The sequence below is a fragment of the Pan troglodytes genome, chromosome 6 (assembly GCF_028858775.2).
Source record: "Pan troglodytes isolate AG18354 chromosome 6, NHGRI_mPanTro3-v2.0_pri, whole genome shotgun sequence".
NCBI classification, from domain to species: domain Eukaryota; kingdom Metazoa; phylum Chordata; class Mammalia; order Primates; family Hominidae; genus Pan; species Pan troglodytes.
Window position 1 is genome coordinate 34,305,276 of NC_072404.2, and position 24,854 is coordinate 34,330,129.

Consider the following 24,854-nt stretch of genomic DNA (forward strand, 5'->3'; position numbering starts at 1 on the left):
ACACACACACATGCACACACGCACGCACACACGCACATACACCCTTTTATTTTCACTCTCAGATCTTGTCCATACGCTTTCTATTCAGAAAACTCCTTTATCTATATAGCCAGCCCTTGCCTCTGACCTGTTAGTATCAAACTTCCAGCTGTTACTTATGTTCCCATTTGACTGTCCTTTAGTCACATATTTCTTCGGGCTATGAACAGTGACTTTTTAAAGCTAACCCATTATGGTGGTGATTTTAGGATTTATAGGATCATACAACTTTAGAAATTTTTTTGAAAGATGAGGAATATGAAGTCCAGAGGATGTAGGTAAATTCCCCCATATTACAGTATTCTCAAATCTAGATTTCTGGGTTGTTGAAATTGTTTTCTACACACACAACAGAGCCCTTTGGATCAGGGAGGGCAAAGCATTGAATTTAGATCAAAAAGGGATAGTGTCTGAAGGTAAGAGAGGACTTAGTAGTGATAAGATGGTTACAAATTGTGTAACCTTGTGCAAGGAAGCTCGTTTCTTCATCTATAAAATAGTATCGACTCTTGTTACCTCATAGAATCATGCGAGATCTAGATTCTAGACAATATGAGTGAAAATGTTAATTGCAAAATCCTGCATAAATATTAATTTTGTCTTCTATAAACACACAATCGTTATATGTATATATTAGGGACCTAGGTGTATATGTGTGCCTCTTAATAAATAAATTAGTTGCTAATAAAACAATATTCAACAGAACCCACTCTTTCACACATCCCTTATCTGTAATGCCGAATTTATGAACAGCTGTGGTATGTTCTCTGTGAAATGCAAGGAGCTCAGTATCTTGGAGATTAGGTCAAGAATGGGAAAAAATGCAGATGGGGATTTTGCTGCATGGAATCCAAGTCAGCCATTTGGGTGCTGAAAGTTGCTTGCCCAGAGGGAATCAAGAGACATTGCCTCTAAAGGGCTGATTCGATGGGGGATATTACACCATTTTCTGCTTCATGGGTATTAAGATATTCTTTGAATCAGACAATTTACTGATTTACTGGGCTTAACTATTCTCTGTATGATTTAGAAAAGTAAATATAATTCTAGTTTCTTATAATATAGGAATTTATAAAGAGAATGCAGGAATGGCAAATTTGTTTCAACTTGAGGGCACCTCTTCAGTTGACTGGTTAATGGCTTAGAGAACTATGCAGAGATTTTGAGACAGTCTAGATCAAGCTGGGAAAATGCCATAATTAATCTAATCCAGTCTACTACAGGGTTAGGTGGGAATAATACATGTACACAGTGGAAATAGCATTGAGGCCTTGGTTATAATCCTGGTGTCTCTACCAATTATCTGGGAGACCTTAAGCAAGACTGTTAATTACTCTGGGCCTCTGTTTTTCTGATCTGCAAAAATTTAGCATGGCTAGGCTTTCTTCCGTGGTCCTTTCTGCTTCTAATATCTCCTGTTTCTGAGAAAAGACCATTTACACAATTTTATTTGTCTCAACTCAAGTACACCTTCACCAAGGAAGATGATTGCACTCAATGACGATGGAAGTGCAATTCTACTCTACTTACCTTCTATTTAATAGAATCTTGTGAGATCTAGATTCTCAAGAATTGTATGAAAATACTTTATAAACTGCAAATGCTGCATATATATTAAGCTACAAATAGTGGCTTCAGCTCCATCAGTTTTATAAGTAGAAAGCTCTGTAGAAAGTAAAAAATATGAAAGAAATTCTTTTCCTTTTAAAGAGCATTTGCGGAACATTCTTTTTTTGGCTATAGCAAAGGAAAATAAAATTAATAATGACATTTTTAAAGGATGAAAGCTGAATGTGTTTGACTTGGAACTTTTTATCATCCTTCTATGATTTTCAGAAAGAGAGACAGAATTGTTAAGTTTTCTTTCTCCATTAAGAAAAATGAATTAACATGCTTGTTTGTTTCTTTTTGTTTACTATAAGAATTTGCAAAATCCTTTTTCTTTCCAGCCCCCTGAAGTCAGGCTTAACATTGGGTCAGATTTTTTTTGGCCTTATTTTAGCAAAATCATTTCCTTTTTAAAGTTCAAAATAAATATAGAAAGAAAAAGGGTCATTCCACATGTTTCAATGTGTATTCAAATGGTACAGACTTCAGACAAGTGGAGAGTGAGATCTCCTGAAGTTGTCTGGAGGGAGTTCAGCAAAAGCCCTCGCAGACTACAGCCTTCTGTCTACTGTATTCCTGCTTCGGAATTTACGGTTTTATTTTCTTGCATATCGTTATGTTATTTAAAGGGCCAAGAGACTGGATGGCTAGTGGACATTTAATTAAGGCAAGGGGAGGGGATTAGTGAATCTAGCTCATGCTTGCTACTGGCTTTTGAGAAAAAAGACCCATTTATGAGCTCTCCGACTCTGTTTTCAGATCAAACTCCGACCCCAACGAGATTCCTGAAGAACTGCGAGGAGGTGGGCCTCTTCAGCGAGCTGGACTGCTCCCTGGAGCACGAGTTCAGGAAGGCTCAGGAGGAGGAGAGCAACAAGCGGGTAGGTTTGCTTGGATGGCCGCCTTGAGAGGTGCCCTGCTAGAAACTTCCACGAGGAAACTAGATGGCACTGCACTGCAGATTGTGTTGATGTGGCCTTGAAGTATTTTAGCCATTTGTGAGTATTTGTCTAATTTTTTTTAAAAGATTACTCCTTGATTATGGCAGAATTCAAAGCTAGATAAATCAAAAATTTAGTCAAACTTACAGATTTTTTCTATTCTCAATCAGTTGTTTTACTTTGCTAAGTATTTAATAGCAAACCTTACGTGAGCAGTGAGTGCAGAAGAATAGAGCCAATGGGTGAGAGAACAGGCGAGTAATCTTCATGGTAGAAGAGGGGATTTCATCAGACTTTGGCCCATGTTGTAACTATCTGTTTTCGATAATCTTTCCAGTCATTCTGCACCAAATTCATAATTATTTCCTGGTCATATTACCTTGTTCTAGTATTGAACATCTGTTGTTGCTGAGACAAATAGGTTGAGTACAACTGTGAATCATTTGTTCTTAAAAATGTAGGAAAATCACTTTGTGAAACCCTTAAGAATATATTCGGTGTTTATGGGAATGGGCTGAAATTTAAAATCACTTTACAAGAATAATGAAAGGAGATGGTGGTCACAAGTCAATGTGATGAGGATGCTTTTTGGTATTTTGTTCATTGTTATTATACAGCATTATTGAATGCCCACATTGTATTAAGAAACAAATTAGATACAGTCTGTGAACAGAAATTCAAAATGTGAAAGGTGATTGAAAGGAAAGACCAGTTAGGTAGTAATGAATTCTGAAGTCCAGCTGTTCCATCCGGAAAAGAAATTTTAAAAGGTTCTGATATTTCTCTAAGTGTTTCAAAGCCTTTTAGTCCTTGTCTATGTGAAATTATAATAATCCCCCCTCCACCAGATTTTTCCTGTCACATTCTCATGTCATAATAGTCAAGGGCTTGTATTTAGCCTGTATGGCTTCAGGAAAAACCATGAAAATAAGTGATGCTTACAAGAGGGGTACAAAATCTCAGTCAACTCGTTTTATTTATTTATAATTAATTTATCATGCATGCTTGACTCTCTCCTCCACTCCCCCTCAAAGGATATGAAGTGCCTTTTTTCTTTTTTAAACAAGCACTTACATAGCAACTATTATTTGCCAGCCAAATAATAAGGTTCTGAGCACTTTAAAAAATTAACTTAATAAAAATAAAAGACATGCATTCTATATTTTGTTGCAATAGAAATGTATATATGTGTATATTTTTAAAACCATAAAAATAGCATGCAAGAGAGGAAGAAATTCTCATCATCTAGTCAACTTCCTTTGGTTGAGTAATAAATTTTTTTTTTTTGATAGACATGTGTATGTAGAAGACTAAGGAATTAAGTTCATTCATTCCTCAAGATAGTCAAAGCTGGCTTCTTAAATTGAACTATAAGAAAGATGTGTATTTCATCCATATTGTCTTCATTTCTGATAGAATGGTTTTACCTCAAGTGTGTGCCCTTGATTTTACTAAAGACATTTTTCCAAGAACAGTTTCGTGAAGCCCATGGTCGGGGTGTGGTTTTAGATATTCTCCATTGCATTATTCATGATTTCTTATATGAAGCCCTGTGTGAGGAAATTCTTGCAGATCTGAATTCCAGGAAATGGTTTGCTTCCCCTGAGGAACTGAAATATTTTTCTCCTCATGGACATGAGAATCATGTAACTGGTTCTGTTTCTCTTTTCGCTTTGACTGCTAGGTTAACACAAAGCCAAGTTTACTGCTAAACTTTGAAAACCTTTTCGAACATTGTGACGAGCATATTTTGCTTTCTCCCTAGACCAGACTTTCAGTTCTAGTTTATATTTTCTCTGGTTCTGATTTTTAATTTAAAAAACATTGTCATGCTATACATGTTTCGTGAGTTGCTTTAAATTTCTTGTGGGTTGAAAAAGAGTATAGATAATTAAATTTTAAAAATGAAAATAATTAAGCAACCAAAGTAAGAAAAGGAACTATTGCAGCTGTAGAAACATGTTATTTTCTCTCTTTTAAGTGTTGCTCATAGCCGTGTGATGCTTTCATGATAGGTGTGTGGGTGGGGAACGGCCAGCCTCCCCATGGTCTAGGGCCAGCGTCTCAGGACACCGCCGTCTCATGCCTCAGCCTCACTTGCACGCATGGGAAGCTGGACAATATTCAGGCTGTTGAGGCTTCTTCTTCTTTTGCCTCATTCAAACCAGAGGGGCCAAATCCAGCCTCAGGTGGCCATGGTTACACGAGAGGGCATTCTCTTGAGGGCCAAACCACAATGACTCCTCTGGCAGCAAAGACGGCTGTGTTGGTGGCTTTGGCTCTGGCATTTCTTTGGAAGTCACAGGGCAGGGAAATGAGGAGTAGGAATAATGCTCCCCCACCTGACAATATTCTTTTACCTACCCCTTTGACCAGGTTTTTCCAGCTGTCAACATCCTTGGCATCCTGCCACCCCAGCTCTTCTTTCCCTGCTTAAAAAGCAGAAACACACGTTCTTATTCAGTGCCTATCTTATCATTTTTTAGTATTCTTTTCTTTTTCCTTTTGGTCTACATTCAGACAATTATTTCTTTTTAATTCTACATCTCTAGTTGTCTTCCGATTTCTTTTCCTTTGAGTCTTTAGACTTGCATTGGTTCCCTCATTAGGTTTTAGTAAAGTGGAAGATGGATTAATTTATCTGGAGAATTTGGCTAAAGAAAGTTCTTGCTTGAACTTTCTATGTGTCTTACACAAAAAATATTGGAAAGATTGGACTGTTTCTGCACACCACCTTTAAAACTTCTAGCTGCAGTTGGTCTAGAAAATTCTGTTAAAGAGCAAATAGAGAATTGATCCTTACTTGACCCATGTGGCTGTCCATTGGGGAAAAGTCTGTTGTACAGACTCTGTCTCTAATCCCAGCATCCTTTTCCAGAAGCATCCCAATGTGTATATAGAATCAGCGCAGGCTGTAAGCAGGTTATGTCCACTGGTGAAAGCCCAGCCCTCATTATCTGTATTAATACTATATATAGCAGACAACACGTTCCACAATAGCCTCAATTTCCATATTAATAGAAGCTTATAACCTCATAAATCTTTAATAAGAGAATTGTTTCCCCTTAGAAAAGCATGTTGTAATTCACTATCAGGTATCATAAATGTCAACTTGCCAATGGCTTAGAACTCAGACTAGTTCATATCCTGAAATATATAAGAAATTTTGTTCATCATTTTTCATTCAAGAAACATTTTCAAGTGCCCACCACATGGCAGGCACTGTCCAAGGCATTGTTGAATATACCACTGAATAAAGATGATAAAAAACAAACAAAAAGACCTGCCTTCATGTAGTTTACCTCTAGGGGGCAAGAGAAACAATAAATACGTGAAAAAAAAATCTATAACATGTCAGATGGTGATAAGTGTGATGGAGAAAGGTGTAGCAGGGAAGGGGCACAGGGCATGCTGCGGGTGGTCAGGCAGGCATTGATGGTTAGTAGATGTGCAAGCAGAGACCCAAAGTGGGAGGAGGTCTGAACCAGGTACGTACTGGGGAGAAGAATGTTTCAAGCTGAAAGCACATAAGTGCAAAGGCCTGAGGCTGGAGGGTGCTCTGTGTGTTGGAGGAATTACAAAGAGACCCAAGGGGGGTGTAATAAGGCTAGAGATCTGGGTCTGGGAGGGCAGATCCTGGGAGGCCTTGTAAAGGGGCTTTGGCTTTAACTGAGTGAGATGGGAAACTATAGGACAATTTTTTGGGTTTTTTTTGAGACAGGTTCTTACTCTGTTGCCCAGGCTGGAGTGCAGTGGTGCAATCTCAGCTCATTGCAGCCTCGACCTCTTGGGCTCAGTTGATCCTCCCACCTCAGCCTCCCAAGTAGCTGGGACTACAGGTACCCACCACCATGACCGGCTCATTTTTCATATTTTTTGTAATGATGGGGTTTCACCATGTTGCCCAGGCCGGTCTCAAACTCCTGGACTCAAGTGATCTGCCCGCCTCAGCCTCCCAAAGTGCTGGAATTACCGGCGTGAGCCACTGTGCCCAGCCAGGACAGTTTTGAGCAGAAAAGTGAGAGGATTTGACTTACATCTTAGGAAGATCACTTTGGCTGCTGAGTTGAAAGCAAACTATCGAAGAGCAGTGGCTGAGAGAGAGACCAGTTGAGACGGTATTGAAAGAATTTAGATTAGAGATGATAGCAGGTTGGCTCAAGGTGGAGATGGAGGCAGTGGATAGATTCTGGATACATTTTGAAGAGAGAGCCAACAGGATTTGCTGATGTAATTTAGACTGGGAAGTAATAGAAGCAGCAAAACCAAGGATGAACCCGGGTATTTGGCTTGAGCAACTGGAAGGATGGGATTGCCTGTGGGAGGAGTGGGTTTAAGGGGAAAATTGGGGGTTTCTTTTTAGATTTGCTTAGTGGAGATGCTGGACCAGCAGATGGATATATAGGTCTGGAATTCAAGGGAGAAGACCAGCCTGGAGATGCAGATTTGGGAGTCACTAATGTAGAAACAGTGTTTATGTACTTGAGATTGGGTGGAGTCACCTGAGCCAGAAGTGAATAGAGATGAAGTAGAGAGGTCTGAGCATGAGCTGGGCAGAATCTTCCAGAATTCTCTGACACAGAGGATTGCACTCCCCTCCGTGGTCAGAGACGACGCAGGAGACCATGAGGTATGAAGAATGAAATCAAGTAGGGAAGCCCAGCCCTAGCAGACATGTTGAATGGACAACCGGCATGTTGATTTTGTGTTCCATGTTAGAGGAAAGAAAAACAAAAATATTTTTAAAAACAGAAAAAGAAAAAAAGAGGTGTGTGAATTTTCCTTTTATGTTTAATGACTTAAAAAAAGAAATTGCATAATACACATCTAGGAGATGGGAAATAGATTTATCATATAATAACTGTGTGTGTGTGTGTTTGTGTGTGTGTGTAAGGAAGGACGGGTAATTGAAGGGACTAGAAATGAACTCCTTTGTCTTGCTAAGAGAAACATAACATTACAGCCTAACGTGGTTAAAGACCCTGAAGATGAAAAGTGTGGTGTGTAAGTGCTAAGTGTTGTTATTCTCCCATAGGACCTAAATCGGACTCATTATGCTGATGCAGCAATAGGAAATTAGGACATTTCCATGCTCTAGAATTCCTACCAAAATGATTAAAAGTGAAGTCCATCCCCAGAGAGTATTGACTGTTTAACACATGGAACAAGGGACAAGCTACAGTCTTAAGATCTTGGATCCCAGCTCAACAGGAGTCACAGAACAGGGCATGGTGGGGTCAGCCTCAGCTCCGCAAAGCAGGCTGTTTAATCTGATTAAATTCTGTACCTGGAAATCACGTTACCCGATGCCACCCATTACTTGGGGCAAGAAGGTGCGGAGGGAGAGGCACTTTGCCTTCTTACACTATCTTGTGCCCATCAGCTGCTAGCCAGCATCGCTGCTCTGTGGGGAAGGTATGAGTGGTGCTGGATGGAAAATAAAAGATGCCAAGTTGAGCAAACTTGCAACAGCTGCACATTTCCGGTTATGCTAACGTGTTGCTTCTCTGATATTTGTGTAAAACAATCCTTCCCTCCCCCCAGAAGTATGGAGAAAAAGAATATTCTGAAACCTAAACTTGGTTTTATCCAGGTTTTGAAAATGTCCCCGTGTTTGCTTAATGCTAGTAGATGAGGCTGCTTTTGATCTTTTCATTTTTTTTTTTTATCAGCATGACTGAAAGGAAACACTCATTGACAGTGATATTGGAGATGACAACCTCTTTCTTCCACCACCCCAATGACTGAAAACCCTAAGGCTTATATTATAAGGATTCTTTTTGTCCTCCCATTTCAGTGCACTACAAATGTAAATCACGTTCAACTTTCTCCTTGCAGGTTAAAATTATGCCCTCATCTTAGGTGGAATTTGACGCTGGAAGGGAATTTGACTTGATCTTTGCATCCCACTCAGGGGAATGACTAAACCAGTGGATAAACTGGAAGCTATTTCATGTGTTTTAGGTCACTAGGATTTAGGAATAATGAGTACAATCTTAGCAGGGATTATTAAGAGTTGGTATTTACTTCCACATATGTGAATGAATGTGATCTCAGGTTCTGCTTCAACTTTAAAATGGAGTGGAGTTCTTTTCAACTCATAGGAGTTCATTTTTGGTTTGTTTTTGGGTTTTTTGGTGAAAAGACAGGGTATCCCGAAAGCAGCAATATACATAGTCTATTGTCTTGCAAAGAGTGGACACTTAATATTAAGTGTTCGATGTAGATGATGAGAGCAGCTCAGGAAGCTGACAGCTTAGAGGAATACTGGCTAAGATGGTGACAGATATTTGTTCATCATCTCCCTTGGCGAGTTTGCATATTCGGATTATTTGGATCTTAATTGATGAATCCTTACAAGCTAATTTTCACAGTAAAGAAAAAAAGTATTTTATCTCTTGCGACTGGGGACTTGATTTTGAGTGCTTGATTATTTGGCAGCTGGTGGCTCTGTCTTCAACCAGTGTTAACAGGCAAAGTGAAGGGGGGAGGTGGTTGTGACAGTAATTTCAGACGAATGTCTCCTAGCCTGTGGCAGCTTTCATTGTTCTCTGAGTTCAGTATTAATTATTTAAATTATTTATCACAGGTTTTATTTGTTTTATTTATTTTTTATTTTTTGGAGACAGAGTCTTACTCTGTGGCCCAGGCTGGAGTGCAGTGGCGCCATCTCGGCTCACTGCAAGCTCCGCCTCCCGGGTTCACGCCATTCTCCTGCCTCAGCCTCCAGAGTAGCTGGGACTACAGGCGCCGGCCACCACGGCTGGCTAATTTTTTGTATTTTTAGTAGAGACGGGATTTCACCGTGTTAGTCAGGATGGTCTCAATCTCGGACCTCGTGATCCGCCCGCCTCGGCCTCCCAAAGTGCTGGGATTACAGGCGTGAGCCACCGCGCCTGGCCCATCACAGGTTTTATTTATATTTGCTATGACAGGACATTTGTTCTGGCAAGATAGAAGTCTCTGTCTGATGTCTTCTTGAGAACCGGCCCAAGGTTTTCAGAGGCTGGAGTCTGAATTAGAAAGGTTGCGCATTCATGTCATGCCTGTGGCGGGTGTTATCGGAGGTACTAATGTCTCCCTTGAAGCTACAGAGTAGGAGGGACTGGAGAATGCTTGGACCCTATTTTATTTCCATCATGATGATTGCTAGGGAAGCTGGACGTTAATTTTGGGAAAGACTATTTGTGTTGGAAATATTGCAGAGTAAAATAGTGTTTTCTTGCACCAGCATTTCCTGTTCAGTTGTGACTGGGGATGGTAACAATCAAAGGACTTACATATTCATAAAGCATATTCCTGTCCACATATGGACATGAATTAATGTCCATTAAATATACTATTAATGATAATTTGATTTGGGCCTCTTCAGTTAACTGGGAATAATTATAAGTGGTTATACTAGTAATAGTTTTCTCCACTGGAAATGCAGAGAAATAAACTGTCAAGAGAGACAAAAAGGGAGCCAGTGGTTTATGTGGACCGTCTTGGCCTTTCTCTGACCTCTCTGGGTGTCCAGCTCTGCCTCCCTGTCTTTTGGATGTATCCACTCTTAGGTGGATTTTGTTTACACCTTCTCTTCAGAAAACCCATATGTTCTCATAGCTTAAGAGTCAAGTCCACCCAGACAATTCCTTTATCGTACATCTAGCCCTTGCATTGGTATAAATATTGGTCTCTAGCCTCTAGCTGTTACTGATGTTCCCATTGAACATACCACTGCTATTCCTCACTCAACATGCCAGAAACCATACCCAGGGCTTTCCCATACAAACTCACCACCATGCCCGACTCCCCTGGTTCTGTTAGAGGCATGTTTCACCCTCCCACTCTGGGACTCAGCTCCCTCCCTACCCTCTTTTGATCCACTCCTTAGGTCCAATCAAATTTCTTTAGACACAGTCCTCAGATCTTCCCTTTATTTTCCGTTTCTGTTACCTCAAGGCTAGACCATTCTTACTTAGTACTGGGTTATTGCTGCAAATTCTAAGAAGGCTATATGACCTTTAACATAACTTTAAAGAGATACCTAGTAATAAGTATTATTGTAATAATTATTATTGTAAAATTGAATGCATTTTTTTTAAAAAAAACAAAAACTAACAGAAATGTTTAAAGTAAAAAAAATATATATATATGACCAGGTGTGGTGGCTTACACCTGAAATCTGAGCTCTTTGGGAGGCCTAGGGGTGAGAGGATCACTTGAGCTCAGGAGTTTAAGATTAGCCTTGGCAACATAATGAGACCTCTTCTGTATTAAAAATGAAAATAAAAAAATTATCCAGGGTTGGTGGCCCACACCTGTAGTCCCAGCTGCTTGGGAGGCTGAGGCAGGAGGGTTGCTTGAGCCCAGGTGTTCAAGGCTGCAGAGAACTGTGATCGCACCACTGTACTCGACCGAGTGACAGAGCGACACCTTGTATTTTTTAAAAAAAAAAAGAAAAGTAAAGAAAACAATTGTTCTTGAAGCTGTTTGCCTTTTCTTTGTGGTTAAAGGAAAACTTCCTCCAAATATTATCATTGTTAAAAATTGGAGAGATCGGTGTGGGACATCGTGGGTATAAAAAGGGGATAGGTTGGAAATTTTATAAACACAGCCTCATGCTGTATTTTACTACAGCAACATGTGGTCAGTTAATCCTGGTGCTACAACATTGGGACTGAAGTGGGGGCAATAAATGATAGAAAAAAGAAACCCAAAACAGCCAAAACCACAGTGCAGCCCTGAAGCTCCGCAGGCACCGCCCTCAGCTCAGCTGCAGCCTGTAAGGGCCACTTGTTTGGCCCGCCCTGCCCTCCATCAGGCAGCCTTACTGCAGCTGAAAATCAGTCCAAGTGGATTCTGGTGGTTGGGATGATCCTCACTAAAACAATTAGGAAGCTCCGCCTTAAGGTCTGGGAAAAAGGTAGCTTTTCCTAGCAGGGAACTTTCTCATCAGGGTGATTGTTTTAAATTCCAGGTTGGGTCGGGTACTCAGCTTGTTTAAATCGCTTCTTACCTGTCCCAAGGCAGGCAAGCCAGGCTGCGATTTCAAGGTATTAACCCAGATGGAATCACAACATCGAATGGACACTCTCCTCCGAATGAATCCATTTCCAGCTGTGAGTAATTCAGGATTTCTGACGTGCCAGACAGGCACACAGAGTGGGGTGTGTACCTGGGCTCAGGAGGCCCTTGCATCTGCAGAGGAAGCTCACGCTGTCCTCCGCGAGGCCCTGCATTAATACTCCCAAAGGCATGCAGGAAAACAGATCTGTTTTCTGGGCCAGATTAAAAGTAAATGACTAAAAGATGAAGCTTCCGTTCTAGGCAGAAAACAGCATTCACATTTGGAAAATTGGACCAAATGATAGACTCAGCATCTGTAGCTAAGTCACTTACCTGGGCCCCTCACAGAGACGTGAAAAAAACTGACATTGTAAAAAGAGGAAAGGAAAATAATATAATAGTTGCAAGAAACTGTCTCTGCCTCCATCATCTCATAAATCCAGGTGAACATTAAGTACGGCTAGGAGCAGGTATGGGAGTGATTTACTCTGAGAACTCTGCTCCAGCATTTGTGTGTTGTTAAGTTATTTCCATACTGAAAAGTCTGAGGCCAGAACTGGGATTCCGAGCATTCCTCCCATCTGCATTTCCAGCACGTTGGCTGTCAACTCAAACCTGTGGTATAATGACTGATTTTAGTATCAGAACCACGCAGGGCCATTTCCCTTGTTCTTCACCCAAGTACCACCAAAGTCCAAAGACTTAGGAAAGTTGATCAAACGGTGGATTTTCCCCCCTGAATTACTGGTACCTATGTTCATGTACTTTTTGGAACTAGTTCTGGTGAGCCAGGTGGGGCTTACAAGCCGGTTGGGTTGGTGAGGAGGCTAGGCTGTTTTCTTTGGGTGGCCACGCACCTCCTGTCTGCAGTGGAATATCTGTCGCAGGCTTCTCTGCTTGACTGTTGTTAGGTTTCCCTCTGTGCTTTGCTTTCTGGGATATTCAAAGCTATTGTTCAGTTTGTTAGAACTTGTGACTCTGTTCTGTGTGACCAGTCCAGTCCTCTTGTTTGGTTCTTGGGTGAAGTAGAATTCCAAAAGGACTTTACTTTCAGCATCTCCTCTAAGCACAAATTTGCTAATAGAACTCACTTGCTGCTGGCAGGATGAGACCGGTGTGTATGATGACATTTTGTAAGACAACATTCGAGCTATTATTCGAGAGTTTTGAAGCTAGAAGAAGGCTGTCCCACCTGCAAGCTTTCCCTTCATTGTCTGGTGCTGAGGGTGGGGGAGCAGCTTGCTTCCCAGTCCTCTCTGTAAAATGAGGACTTCATATTTTGGATTTAGTGTGGCTGCAGCCAGCGGAGCCCTTGAGATCTGAGGTATGTGCAGAATACACCATCTGTTCTAAGAAAACTTTGAAAGTTAATCATAGTGCTGACCGAATCTTGCCTGAGTTGGTGCTGGGCACAGCCTTTTTCTGGGGCTTTATGTTTGGGTGGGGGTTTATTCAGGCTCTGCAAGCAGTCACTTCCCCAAAGAAGAAAAGCAGTCATGTTTTGTGCGAATGTCAGGCTGATTGACTACAGGTGATGCAGCACTGGGCATTTTTGAATCACAGCCTCTCTCAAAGAAGTCATCCCCTTCCTGCCTTCTCCCAGCATGCTTTGTTATGCACAGAGCTTAGGAACTTTCCCAGAGGATTTATGAACATAAGGTTATTGCTGAATTTGTTGGCATGGTTGGCCCAGGCATTCCTGTCCGTTGCTCTCTAACCAGAGCAACAAGCCTTTGGATAAGGAAGCCTGGGCTTCTCAGTGCTCTAGAATGTGGTGGGCATGCGAGTCCCACCCTTGTAGCCCCACTTGGTTGGTCCCCAAATGGCTAGAGGGAAACAAGATGGCCCAGAATTCTGGCAACCCCTTTCTCAGTGTGTCGTGCCCAAGAGCTCTTCCCCGTGCTGCCAGGCCACCTGAAAGTGGCCTCCAAACACTTCCTGTGTGATCCACACTCCCCCCACGTGGATTGTGAGGATGTGACTTGGAGTGTGGTCTGAACTCAGGACGAGGGCAAGAAGTCAGCTCCATTCCATCGCTCTCTAAAAGTCACACATGACTTTATTTTCTCACTGGTAAAATGGGCCTTTTGACAACTTTGAAGTTCTAAACATAGGAAGTTAGAATACATCAAGATCTGAAGAATTGACATTAAAACTGGTTCCTAGGTAGGGGTTGTTAGATTCATACATCACTAGAGCATCTCACTTTGAACATTCTTTCTGATGTTGACTACAAGAAGTGTCCAAAAAGTGAGCAGGAAACAGGAATCCAAACTCCACGTTCACAGAGACAATTACACCGTTGTGACATTGCTGCCTGGAAGAGGCGCCTTTTTCCTGCATGTCAGCAGTAAGGAAATAATTCCTTGATCCAGATCTCTGCTAGATTTTTTTCTTTATTTGTATTACAACAATACATGTGTATATGTTTTAGGCACATGTATTACAACATACATGTGTATATGTTTTAGGCAAAGTTGGGAATTCAGACTTTGGGAACAATTTCATGCCAATTTCTGGGAAGTTCTGGCAGACATTCTGATTATACCTAAATTGCTTATAATGTTCAATTCAACACCAGCTTTAACAGATAATTGCTATCAAAGTATAACTACCTGCTGCCCTTTGATTTTGAAGATGGCGTCACTGATTTACCCATAAGCTGGAGGTGAACTTAGAGTTGATTTACCCTTGGTGGTAATGGATTTGCACAGATCTAAACACACATGCCCTCCCACAGACTTCCTTGCAACCAGAGGCACATATTGTAAGACAGCTGGCCAGGGCCAGGGGTGCAGTCTGTGATGGTGGGAGAGAGGCACTACTTTGACCTCATTAAAGTAGTCCTTCTAACTGAATGCGACAGTCATAGACCACAACTGCTCAGTGCTGCACTTATACAATGTACTGGTGTATTTCGCAGGAAAAACATCTGTTAATAACGCTGATGGAATATTCCCAGCATTATTTTCTCTTCTATTTTACATTTTGCTCTTCTTAAATTTGATTGCTTTTTGACAAAATCTCAGGATGCCAAACAAACATAACTAAATCACGTAAGTGGTTTGTTGTTATAAAAAAGCATCGAGAGCTCACATATGTGCATTAAACCAAACTGAAAATGGACAAGAACTCATAAAGAAGGACATGTGTGTCTCTGATTTTTGCATATGAGTTGGTGTTAGAAGGGAAAATAGGAATGGTGCTTTGGTGTGTGCTAGGAATGGCTTGAAAGGAACTGATCCACTAAAATACTTTGTTTAGTTGCATCGTGGTATGGGTTCAGCTCATCCGCCTGGATTACTGGCTTTTCATCAAAGGTTAAGTAGGTACTACTTCAATAGAGCCGTGTTCCTTCAGTATGAACTAGCTGACTCAGGTCAGTTTTTAAACATCAGTTTATAACTTGCTATGCTCACACACTTATGCCAACTTCCTCCTTCGTAGTTGTCTCCGCATCCTCCTGCCTCAGGCTTTTGGGAGGCCTCTTCCCTTTCACATTTGTCACTGAGACCATTTGATATTAGCCAGTCGGGGCATGAGGTCCAAACAAGAATTACTCATATTTGCATTCTCCTTTCCTATCCATGGAAAAGAAGAGACCAAGTCTGATTTCTGAAGTGATCCCCACTTCCTGCAACTCCCTGGCAGAGGTAACTTGCTCCTAGGGCCAAATCCCCTTCCCAACAGCTGTTTGGTGATTCTGTGTCACTGGGCTGACTGTAAAATCAGGCATATCCTTTTAATTACCTGTTCATATTTCAGCAATGTCGAGCTCTGTGGCACAGAGAGAGGGGATAAACCTTCATTGTAATGGATTTTTAGAAAGACTATCTCTGAGATAAGAGTTCTAAATCTTGGCAGTCTCTTCAGAGCACACATTTTGTGATTGCACACAAATTCTTGGCTCCCCAGAGCCGTGTTGTAAATGGAGCACAGTGTACAGGGTTGGGTAATAAGATACTGCAGATACATTTTAGAGCAAGGTGCACTTTTGCTTTATTTATGAAGATAGACAGGCTGGTTGAGGGCTTAATCACAGCTGATAAATCATTTTAAGAAAGCCTATTAGAACCATATGCTGATTTTTTTGCATTAATATAGTGTGTCTGTTTCCAGTCTAATAAGACAGGGTTTTTTTCTCCTGTGCTCTGGGTCTCTCCAGTGTAGACTATTTATCTGTTTAAGTGGTATCACTTGTGTGGGGGCAGTCTCTCCTTAAGAGGTACCATTAATAAAGGCAAAAGAAAAGGGGGAGGCAAAAATGAGCCAAGGCACCCATTGCACAGTGCATGTGTGTGTGTGTGCATGCAAGTGTGCCTGTGCACATGTGTATAAGTGTGTGTGTGTGTTTATGGTATTACAAAGGAAAGAGTAAAAAAGCTGAGAACAGGAAACATCTCAATTAGAGTTTCGGAAGGCCGTGGATTGGTCTTCACTTGGCATAAGGTAGTCATTTCAGCCCAGGTGGTTATAATACTGTAGGAAAAGATTATCTGAAGTTGGAAGAGGGTGTGCACTGACATTTTGGTTACCTCGCTTCTCCCCAAGCTCGCGGAGGTCTGCCCCAAGAACAGGTCCCAAGGCTCTTTAATGAGAGCCACATTGGAGCTCCGACTCTGAGCCAAGCTCTGTTTATCACTAATTGCAGGGGTGCCTTGCAGATCTTTTCTATTATTTCCTGATTATACCCCTGCTCTTTTTATTATCTTGCCAAAATTCAAACAGTAATAATTGCATGATTTATTGTTTATTTATAAACCTTCTACTGCTTCAATCCCTGTATTTAATAGATTTTAAAACAGCAAATAGCTCTTACTAAATGACTGGACTTTTTTAAAAAACCTTCTACAGGGAAGTCATGTATATGCCAATCTGACTTGGCATTCTTCAAACCACTTCCATGGTACTTCTGCACAATACGGTGTCTCTGACCAGATACAGAAGGGCTGTTTTTAAGTGCACAGAGAGTTTGTGTGCCAGGAGAATGTGTTAGGAAAGGATATTAATTTATCCTATAGGATTACGTTGAGTTATGTTAATATGACTCCTAGTCTTTCCAACTCACACTTTCCAAGAGAGAGATAAATGAAAAGCCTGTTTTATACACATGTAGACATAGTGGGAAAATATAACATCACATTATTAAAATTGAGATTATAAACTAGTAATAATAAAATTCACCATCATTCCTTGGGCTCCTACTATTTGTCAGGTGCCGTTCTAGAAGTTTTGTTTATATTATCCCCGTTCATCATAGCAATCCTAGAAGATAGATGTTTTTGCCCCCATTTTACACAATGAGAAGTTAAAGCTTAAGAGTTTAAATAATTTGCTGAAAGTCACGAAGCTAGTAAGTTGCAGATTGAGTATATAGGACTGTCTGCTGGGAAATTAGTGTGTTTCCCGCTACTTCAGATGCTTCTTCCTGTCTTTCTTTGTGTGCATATGCATTTTAATATAATTTACTTGAAAAAATGTCCGGTGGAAGCTTTTGCAGAACATCAAGCCATGCTTGACCTTGACAAACACATGAAAATATCTTGACTGCACTGACTATATCCTGCTCTTTGTTTTTTTTTGTTGTTGTTGTTTTTTTTCTGAGGTGGAGTCTCACTCCGTCGCCTAGCCTGGAGTGCAACGGCACAATCTCTGCTGACCACAACCTCCGCCTCCCAGGTTCAAGCAATCCTCTTGCCTCAGCCTCCCGAGTAGCTGGGATTATAGGCATGTGCCACCATGCCCGGCTAATTTTTTTGTATTTTTAGTAGAGATGGGGTTTCACCATGTCGGCCAGGCTGGTCTGGAACTCCTGACCTCAAGTGATCCGCCTGCCTCAGCCTCCCAAAGTGCTGGGATTACAGGTGTGAGGCCACCGTGCCTGGCTATACCTTGTCTTTTAAAAGTCCTTCGTAAGGCTTCTGTTGAGCTTCGTCTTAGCTCTGGATTTGCCCACATTCTGCAGATGTGGCTAGAGACAGCGTGGCTGGCCCTGAAACCTAGCAATGAAAGGTAGCTTGCTCTTTCTTCGTAATGCACTTTTCAATGCCACCAAAGGCATGTAACCCACCACGACTGCTCTGCTCACCAAGATGCGTAATTCCAGTTCCCAACCAAGCATGGGAATCCTCTCATCTCCAGAGTTCTGTGAGAGACATCCACTCGCTGTGAGGTATTTTGTTCTGTGCCTGGTTGTACAGACTGCCACCTTCCTAGAGTAAAATGAACATTTGGTGAGTGAAGAGGTATTTGGAACCTATGTTAGATTCTAAAAGACCAATGTCTGCTTGAATGACTGCCTTGAGGAAAGCACGCTTGGGTGAGCACTGCCCTGGGTCTCCTAGGGCATAACCTTGGGATTCAGGGAGTTGCTACGCCATCACTTTTGGGTGTCATAGGAGTTCTGGCAGTGGGATAAAGATTAATCACTGGTATATAAGCCGTGCTATGTATTAATTTGTTTAAATGTTGGCTCTTAAAGGAAACTGCCACACACCCTCCCTATACCTATGCCCAGCTTCTACCACTGGGAATACTTCCATTATGTTCTCCCAATTCAATTGAAAAACGTTTATTGAGGTCTTAATGTGTCCCAGGTGCTGTGCTAGTTGGGTCAGGAGCCAAGGCTACATTCTATTAGAGAAACTGCTAGTGATATAAAGGAAAGTTTGGCTTTTTTGATGGGTCCTAAACTCTTCTGGGATCGTGTGTACAGTAGAAACAGCATTGGTGGTGGCTACTCAGTTTAGCTGGGTATTCTTCATGCTCTGACCCCAACTTAATTTTCCAGTTTTCTTTCTCATTTGTCTCTCATGTCTTTTCTGCTCAGGAAAATGAAATAAGCCATCCTCCCTGAAACTGCTCTGTGGCTTCACCACCTTGCTGTGCTTGCCCATGCAGTTATTTCCTCTTGCAAGGTCTTCTTCCCTCATCTTTGACCGAATCTAATCCACGCATGAAAGCTCATGTCAGCTGCCACCTCCATGAAGCCTTCTCTGATCTCCCCTCACCTGATGCAATCTTGATCTTTCCTGAATTCCTGCAGTGCTTTTTCAGCACTGCTTATGGCACACCTCACCTCCTACCTTGTGTTTTGATATTTGCTGAAACTGCCTCCTGGGACTGTGAGCCATGTTATCACAGGGCTCTGCCTGTCTCCACCTGTCATTCTCAGCACCATTGCCTTACACATGGAAGGAGCTCTGTGAAGAATTACTGGAATGAGTGAATGAATGAACATGTAAGAGTGAATGAATGTCCTCACTGAACAAGATTACATCACTCGGTTTATCTGAGACAAGGAAGACTGAAGTGCTTTCTACCTCTGAAGTAAGATGTCTCTTAGACAGCTTTAGTATACACTTCCTTTTAAAGAAATTTGCTGGCTGGGTGCAGTGGCTCATGCCTGTGATCTCAGCATTTCGGGAGTCAAAGATGGGCAGATCACTTGAGGTCAGAAGTTCAAGACTAGCCTGGCCAACATGGTGAAACCTCGCCTCTACTAAACACACACACACACACACACACACACACACACACACACACACACGGCAGATGTGGTGGCACACATCTAATCCCACCTAATCAGGAGGCTGAGGCAGGAGAATTGCTTGAACCTGGAAGTGAGCTGCAGTGAGCCGAGATCGTGTCACTGCACTCCAGCCCGGGTGACAGAGCGAGACTCTGTCTCAAAGAAAGAATGAAAAATTTGCCAATTCATGAAAGAGCTAGAATTATTGAGGATAAAAATACCTAATAACATAGTTATTGGTTAATAGCCATGCTGTGTAGAGAATCTTGAATTGAAAGCAAGAAGAATTTTAATTAGAAATGCTTCTATTCATTCAACCGTTTTTGTGAGTTTTAATTTTTCTTTTTATCTATTTAATTTTCTAATTGATACATCATATTTGTACACACTTATGTGATAGATGTGTTATTTTGATACATGCATAGAATATGTAGTGATCAAGTAGGGTTATTTAGGCTATTACCTTAAACATTTACCATTTCTTTGGAGAACATTTCAAATCTTCCAACTATTTTGAAATATACAATATATTGTTGTTAACTATAGTTACCATACTGTGCTATTAAACAGTAGAACTTATTCCTTCTATCCAACTGTGTGATTGTGCCCATTACCAACCCCTCTTCATTCCCCGAACCCCACCCCCGACCCTTCCCAGCTTCTGGTAACCATCATTCTACTCTCTACCTTCATGAGATAAACATTTTAGGCATCACAAGTGAGTGAGAACACATGATATTTATCTCTCTGTGCCTGGCTTATTTCATTTAACATAACGACCTTCAGTTCCATCCATGTTGCTGTAAATGACAGGATTTCTTTTTTAGGGCCCAGTAGTATTCCATTGCGTATATATACCACATTTTCTTTATGCACTTATTTATTGATAGAATATTTGATTGATTCCATATCTTGGCTATTGTGAATAGTGCTGCAATAAATATGGAAGAGCAGGTATCCCTTTGATAAACTAGTTTTATTTCCTTTGGATAAATACTCAGTAGTGAGATTGCTGGATCCTATGGTAATTATATATTTAGTTTTTTTGAGAAATCTCCATTCTGTCCTCCATAGTGGCTATGCTAGCTTACATTCCCACCAACAGTGTGTAAGAATTCCCTTTCTTCCACATCCTCACCAGCATTTATTATTATTATTATTTATAATAGCCATCCTAACTGAAGTAAGATGATATCTCATTGTGGTTTTGATTTGCATTACCCTGATGATTAGTGATGGTGAGCATTTTGAAAAAAAATGTATCTGTTGGACACTTGTATGTCTTCTCATTGGCATGCAGTAAGGTACCACTCAGACCACAGGCACTTATAATAAGGTGTGACAAATATTTTGTACCATAAATATAACAGACATAAGCTAAAGATTTCCTAATCCAGTAGTGTGTGTGTATGTGTGGGTGTCTGTGTGTGTATGATGGGGAGAGTGGTAAATATCAATGGCAGGTCTTAGTTAACTAACCTAACACTCTAAGCCTCGGTCTTCTCATCTGTAAAATGGCAATAATAATTACTTAGCTCACAGGATGGTGTGATGATAAATGAAACCTCATATATAAAGTACTGTAGCTTGTATTCAGGGGTTCTCAATAATTCTAATTCTCTTTCCCTTCACTGGATGTATATCCAAGAATCAGAGACTGCTGAGATTTCAGCGCCAAATCTGGGATGGGAAATTAAGCAAATACTCTACACTCATAATGTTTCCTGGATTTTAGGTGGTGGTTGTGACTCAGAAATCCCTTTCATCACTGCAGTGAGCCCAGAGACTAAAACCTTCCAAAAGCCTTAGTCAAAACTCAGAGGTGGGTTAGTGTCTATGATCCATACTGAGCAGGAAATAATCTTTCTGTTGTTACAGGTGATTATTATATAAATCAAAAGTCCAAGGGCTTCCCCAAAGTTTTGCTTTACAACCTAGGCAATGCAGTATGCCCAATATTTATTTTTAGGAAGGCTTGGCAGATGTTAGGTAGGCTGACTTCCAGGTCAGAAAAAATGTTCAGAGCAATATAATAGAAGTCCCCATGGGACAAATTGAAGTGAAACGTTATCATCTTTGGAACACATTCACCTATTCATCAGTTACTCAGCCTCTAAACTGTGGATCCTGCTTATACCATCTTACTTTGCCTTCTTTGGTGGCGTTTAAGTAACTTCCTGGAAAGACGTGCTTCTTACTGTGTCTGGCTGTTTAGGGTTACCGGAGTTTTGGTTACTACAGAACATTGTTGGGAAAGAAAAATAAATCCTTGCTTTGGGAAGATTTACCATCAAAGCAGAGTCCATGGTTTAGGCAAACTCGAACTGCCTGGAAAAAGCAGGCTGTGCAGCCACATGGACTGAACACGCTGAGAAGCCGAAAGGCCGACTGTGCACAAAAGAGGTGCTGCCTGCCTGGTGATCCTGTCCTCCTGGCATAGGGGTCTGTGCACAGGCCCCAAACAGCTTGGAGCACAGGCACTGAATGGTATAATCATTCATTCCTGTTTTCTTTCTTTGTCAGAAATGTCACAGACCCAGGGAGGTCCTCTATCCTGTACTCATGGTATCTAATTCATCCATCTTTTATTAATCCTGTGACAGCAGGTGCTGAACACCTGGACACATAGTCTACACCCCTTATGAAGAGTGAAATATTAAATCAAGGGTGGGTGGCAGAACCTTGACTTTTCCATTGTGTATCTGAGGAGGACAACTCATCAGGGAATTGGAGCTGAGACATGACATACACCCTTTAGTGAAAACCTGGTTAGTTGCAGTGAGCCATGCCTTAGCGGGCTTTTCCAACATCCAAGAAGTAGTTTGGGTCTATCACAACCACCATGACTATCACTCCTTCCTAAGCAAAAGCTGAAAGACCAACTCTCGGCCCCAGTAAGAACCCATCCTGCTTTTCTTGTTGTTACTGAAGCTGAATATTCAAAGATCAGTGCCATACAACTGCTTTTATCTCAGTGCTTACCAAATGCCTTCTTTGGAACAGTACTCCTGAGAAATTTGCTGCATCGGAATTACCAATGTGACCTGGGACTGTGCTACAAATACAAATTCTGAAGCCCTATTCTGGACCAATTCAATCTGTCCAGCCTGTGGCAAGTTCCCAGACGATGCTGATGCTGCTGGTCTGGGACCACACTTTGAAGACCACTGGTCTAAAACTTCTCTTGACAGCCAGGTGCAGTGGTTCTTGCCTGTAATCCCAGTGCTGTGAGAGGCTCATGTAGGAGGATCACTTGAGGACAGGTGTTCAAGACCAACCTGGGCAATATGGTGAGACATCATCACTACAAAAAAGTTTTAAAAAAATTAGCCAGGCATGGTGGTGCATGCCTGTATTCCTAGCCATTCAGGAGGCTGAGACAGGAGGGTCTCAGTCCAGGAGTTTGAGGTTGCAGTAAGCTTTGATTGCATCATTGCACTCCAGCCTGCGTGACAGAGAGAGATCCTGTCTCAAAAAAATTCTCTTGTGAAATATACTTATTGTTTGTTTCATATTATTCCTTTCTTGAAGCCAGGATCTTGTGGAACCTACTTTGCACCACTGTAATGGAAAGAGCTTGAGCTATCCATACCTACTGGCTACGTGGCCTTACCAAGTCATTTAACTTTTTCTGAACCACCATGTTTATCTACCTTGCAAAGTTATAGTGAGGTTTGGGCACAATTACATGTGCGGGTCCAGCAAATTGCCTTGCACATAGAATATACTTACTAAATGGAAAGCATGTTTTGTTTAGTTCAGGCCAGAGCTATGCTGACATTTGCTGCACCCACACTTTCTTGGGATGTACTGACACTTCAAGACACTTTGAATATACAGTCCAAAGATTTCTTGAAACTTGGGGCCCATCGCTTCTACCTGTCTGCAAGTGAGCAGATCTTCCTGACATAGGCTATCACTGAGTTGGCATTAATTGCTCTGTAATTGTCCAGGGGAATATTTCATGATGAAAGGATAGTGTTTGAAGATGCTGTGACATCCTGAATGCTTAATATTTCAATTCTCAATTATGTGAAAGCGGTTTGTAAACTTCAATGTGCTATACAAATGAGTATGTGCTGGGTGCAGTGGCTCATGCCTGTAATCCCAACACTGTGGGAGGCCGAGGCGGGAGGATCACCTGAGGTTGGGAGTTCGAGACCAGCCTGACCAACATGGAGAAACCCTGTCTCTACTAAAAACACAAAATTAGCCAAGTGTGGTGGCACATGCCTGTAATCCCAGCTACTCGGGAGGCTGAGGCAGGAGAATCGCTTGAACCCAGGAGGTGGAAGTTGCAGTGAGCCGAGATCACGCCATTGCACTCCAGCCTGGGCAACAAGAGCGAAACTCCATCTCAAAAAAAAAAAAAAAAAAAAGAGCGTGATTATAATTGTTATTACCTTAACCAATGTTTTAGGTTAAAAAAAAAAAGGCTTGCCAATGCAGAATAGGTGTGTTTCTCACTTTTAGAGAAGAATATGATATTTATTTCCCTTCTTTGGCCATACTCTGAACATTATCTCAGAATCTCTCTGGTGGCTTCCACAACTTCAGGGATATCCTAACGTTGTTGCTTTAAGGCTGGACCTTAGAGAGGTCATGAGAGGGTAGAACATCAATTGACTTTGCAATGATTCCTCATAACCAAGGAGACACACCAGTCCTTCTGAGGCAACAAACTTGGAGGTGGAAGAATGTGATTCATGAGGAAAAGCAACAGCAACAGATTCCTGATTCTTCTGTGGGAGCAACTCTAAAGCTATGACCTGGAGCACAACTGGTTTCTGTTGCTTATTCCTGTGGCCTGCTGGGCTACATCTGGAGGTTCTGGAGACCAGCTGACCCCTGGAGGGATCTGGGCTCCAGTTTTTCCACCCAAGAATGCACGAGAGTGGTCACTGACTATGGAGCTCTGCTAATTGACCACTCAGGCAATAGCCAAAGCCCCGAAGGAGGTGCCAAGGTGGGAAGCACTTCCCTGTGGGCTCCCTGCAGAGGACCCTGTTGGCAGGCAGAAAAGTAGGGAAGGAGTGAGACGAGAGAAAAAATCACAGATGTCCCAAGTTTCCACAATTTTATCAAAAATTTTTCCATGACTCATCTTGTGACTTCTCCCCAAATTTAACATCATAAAACCACTGGCCTAAATATAATTAAACTGCAATTACTCAAGAGTAAGAGGGTGGTACCTTTTAATCAACCCCTTCATTCCCTCAAACACAGAATCCAAGGTGGGAAAATAAAGAACAAAAACTGTCTGTCTCTCATCTTCCCAACCTGATTTCCTTGCTCTATGGCCCTCTGAGAGGGGGAGCAAGTCAGAAGGATTTCCAGAATAATTTCTTCCCACCCAAATGTGGGGAAATCAAGTGAAAGCTGCACAGAGACAGCTGGAAGACTGTCATGTTTTGCTTGTTTGTTTCCTCAACCCAACTTCAAGACATGCTCAGCTCCAACACACTTTGCTTTACCTTTCTATACGTTAATCTGCCAGGAAAGTTTCTTCTACGGTGAGGCTATTTGGGACACCTGATAATCACACCAGCTGTTGTTTACTGAGCACCTACTATTTGCCAGATATCTTACAAAATTATCTCTTGTCATCACAGCTCCATGAGGCAGGTTTTATCACTTATAATTTTCCTGATAAGAAATGAACTCAGAGATTAAGCTATTTGTCC

General features: G+C 41.6%; 1 protein-coding gene across 8 annotated transcripts in view; it reads left to right on the plus strand.

The window, feature by feature from the left end:
* Positions 1–24,854, plus strand: part of CREB5 (cAMP responsive element binding protein 5) — a 416,043-nt gene that overhangs the window by 95,818 nt on the left and 295,371 nt on the right. For all 8 annotated transcript variants that reach the window (XM_009452831.5, XM_063815284.1, XM_054687448.2 and 5 more), the window contains one exon: positions 2,407–2,528. In XM_009452831.5, coding sequence (XP_009451106.2) covers positions 2,407–2,528 — 122 coding nt within the window. The remainder of the gene's footprint in view (positions 1–2,406; positions 2,529–24,854) is intronic.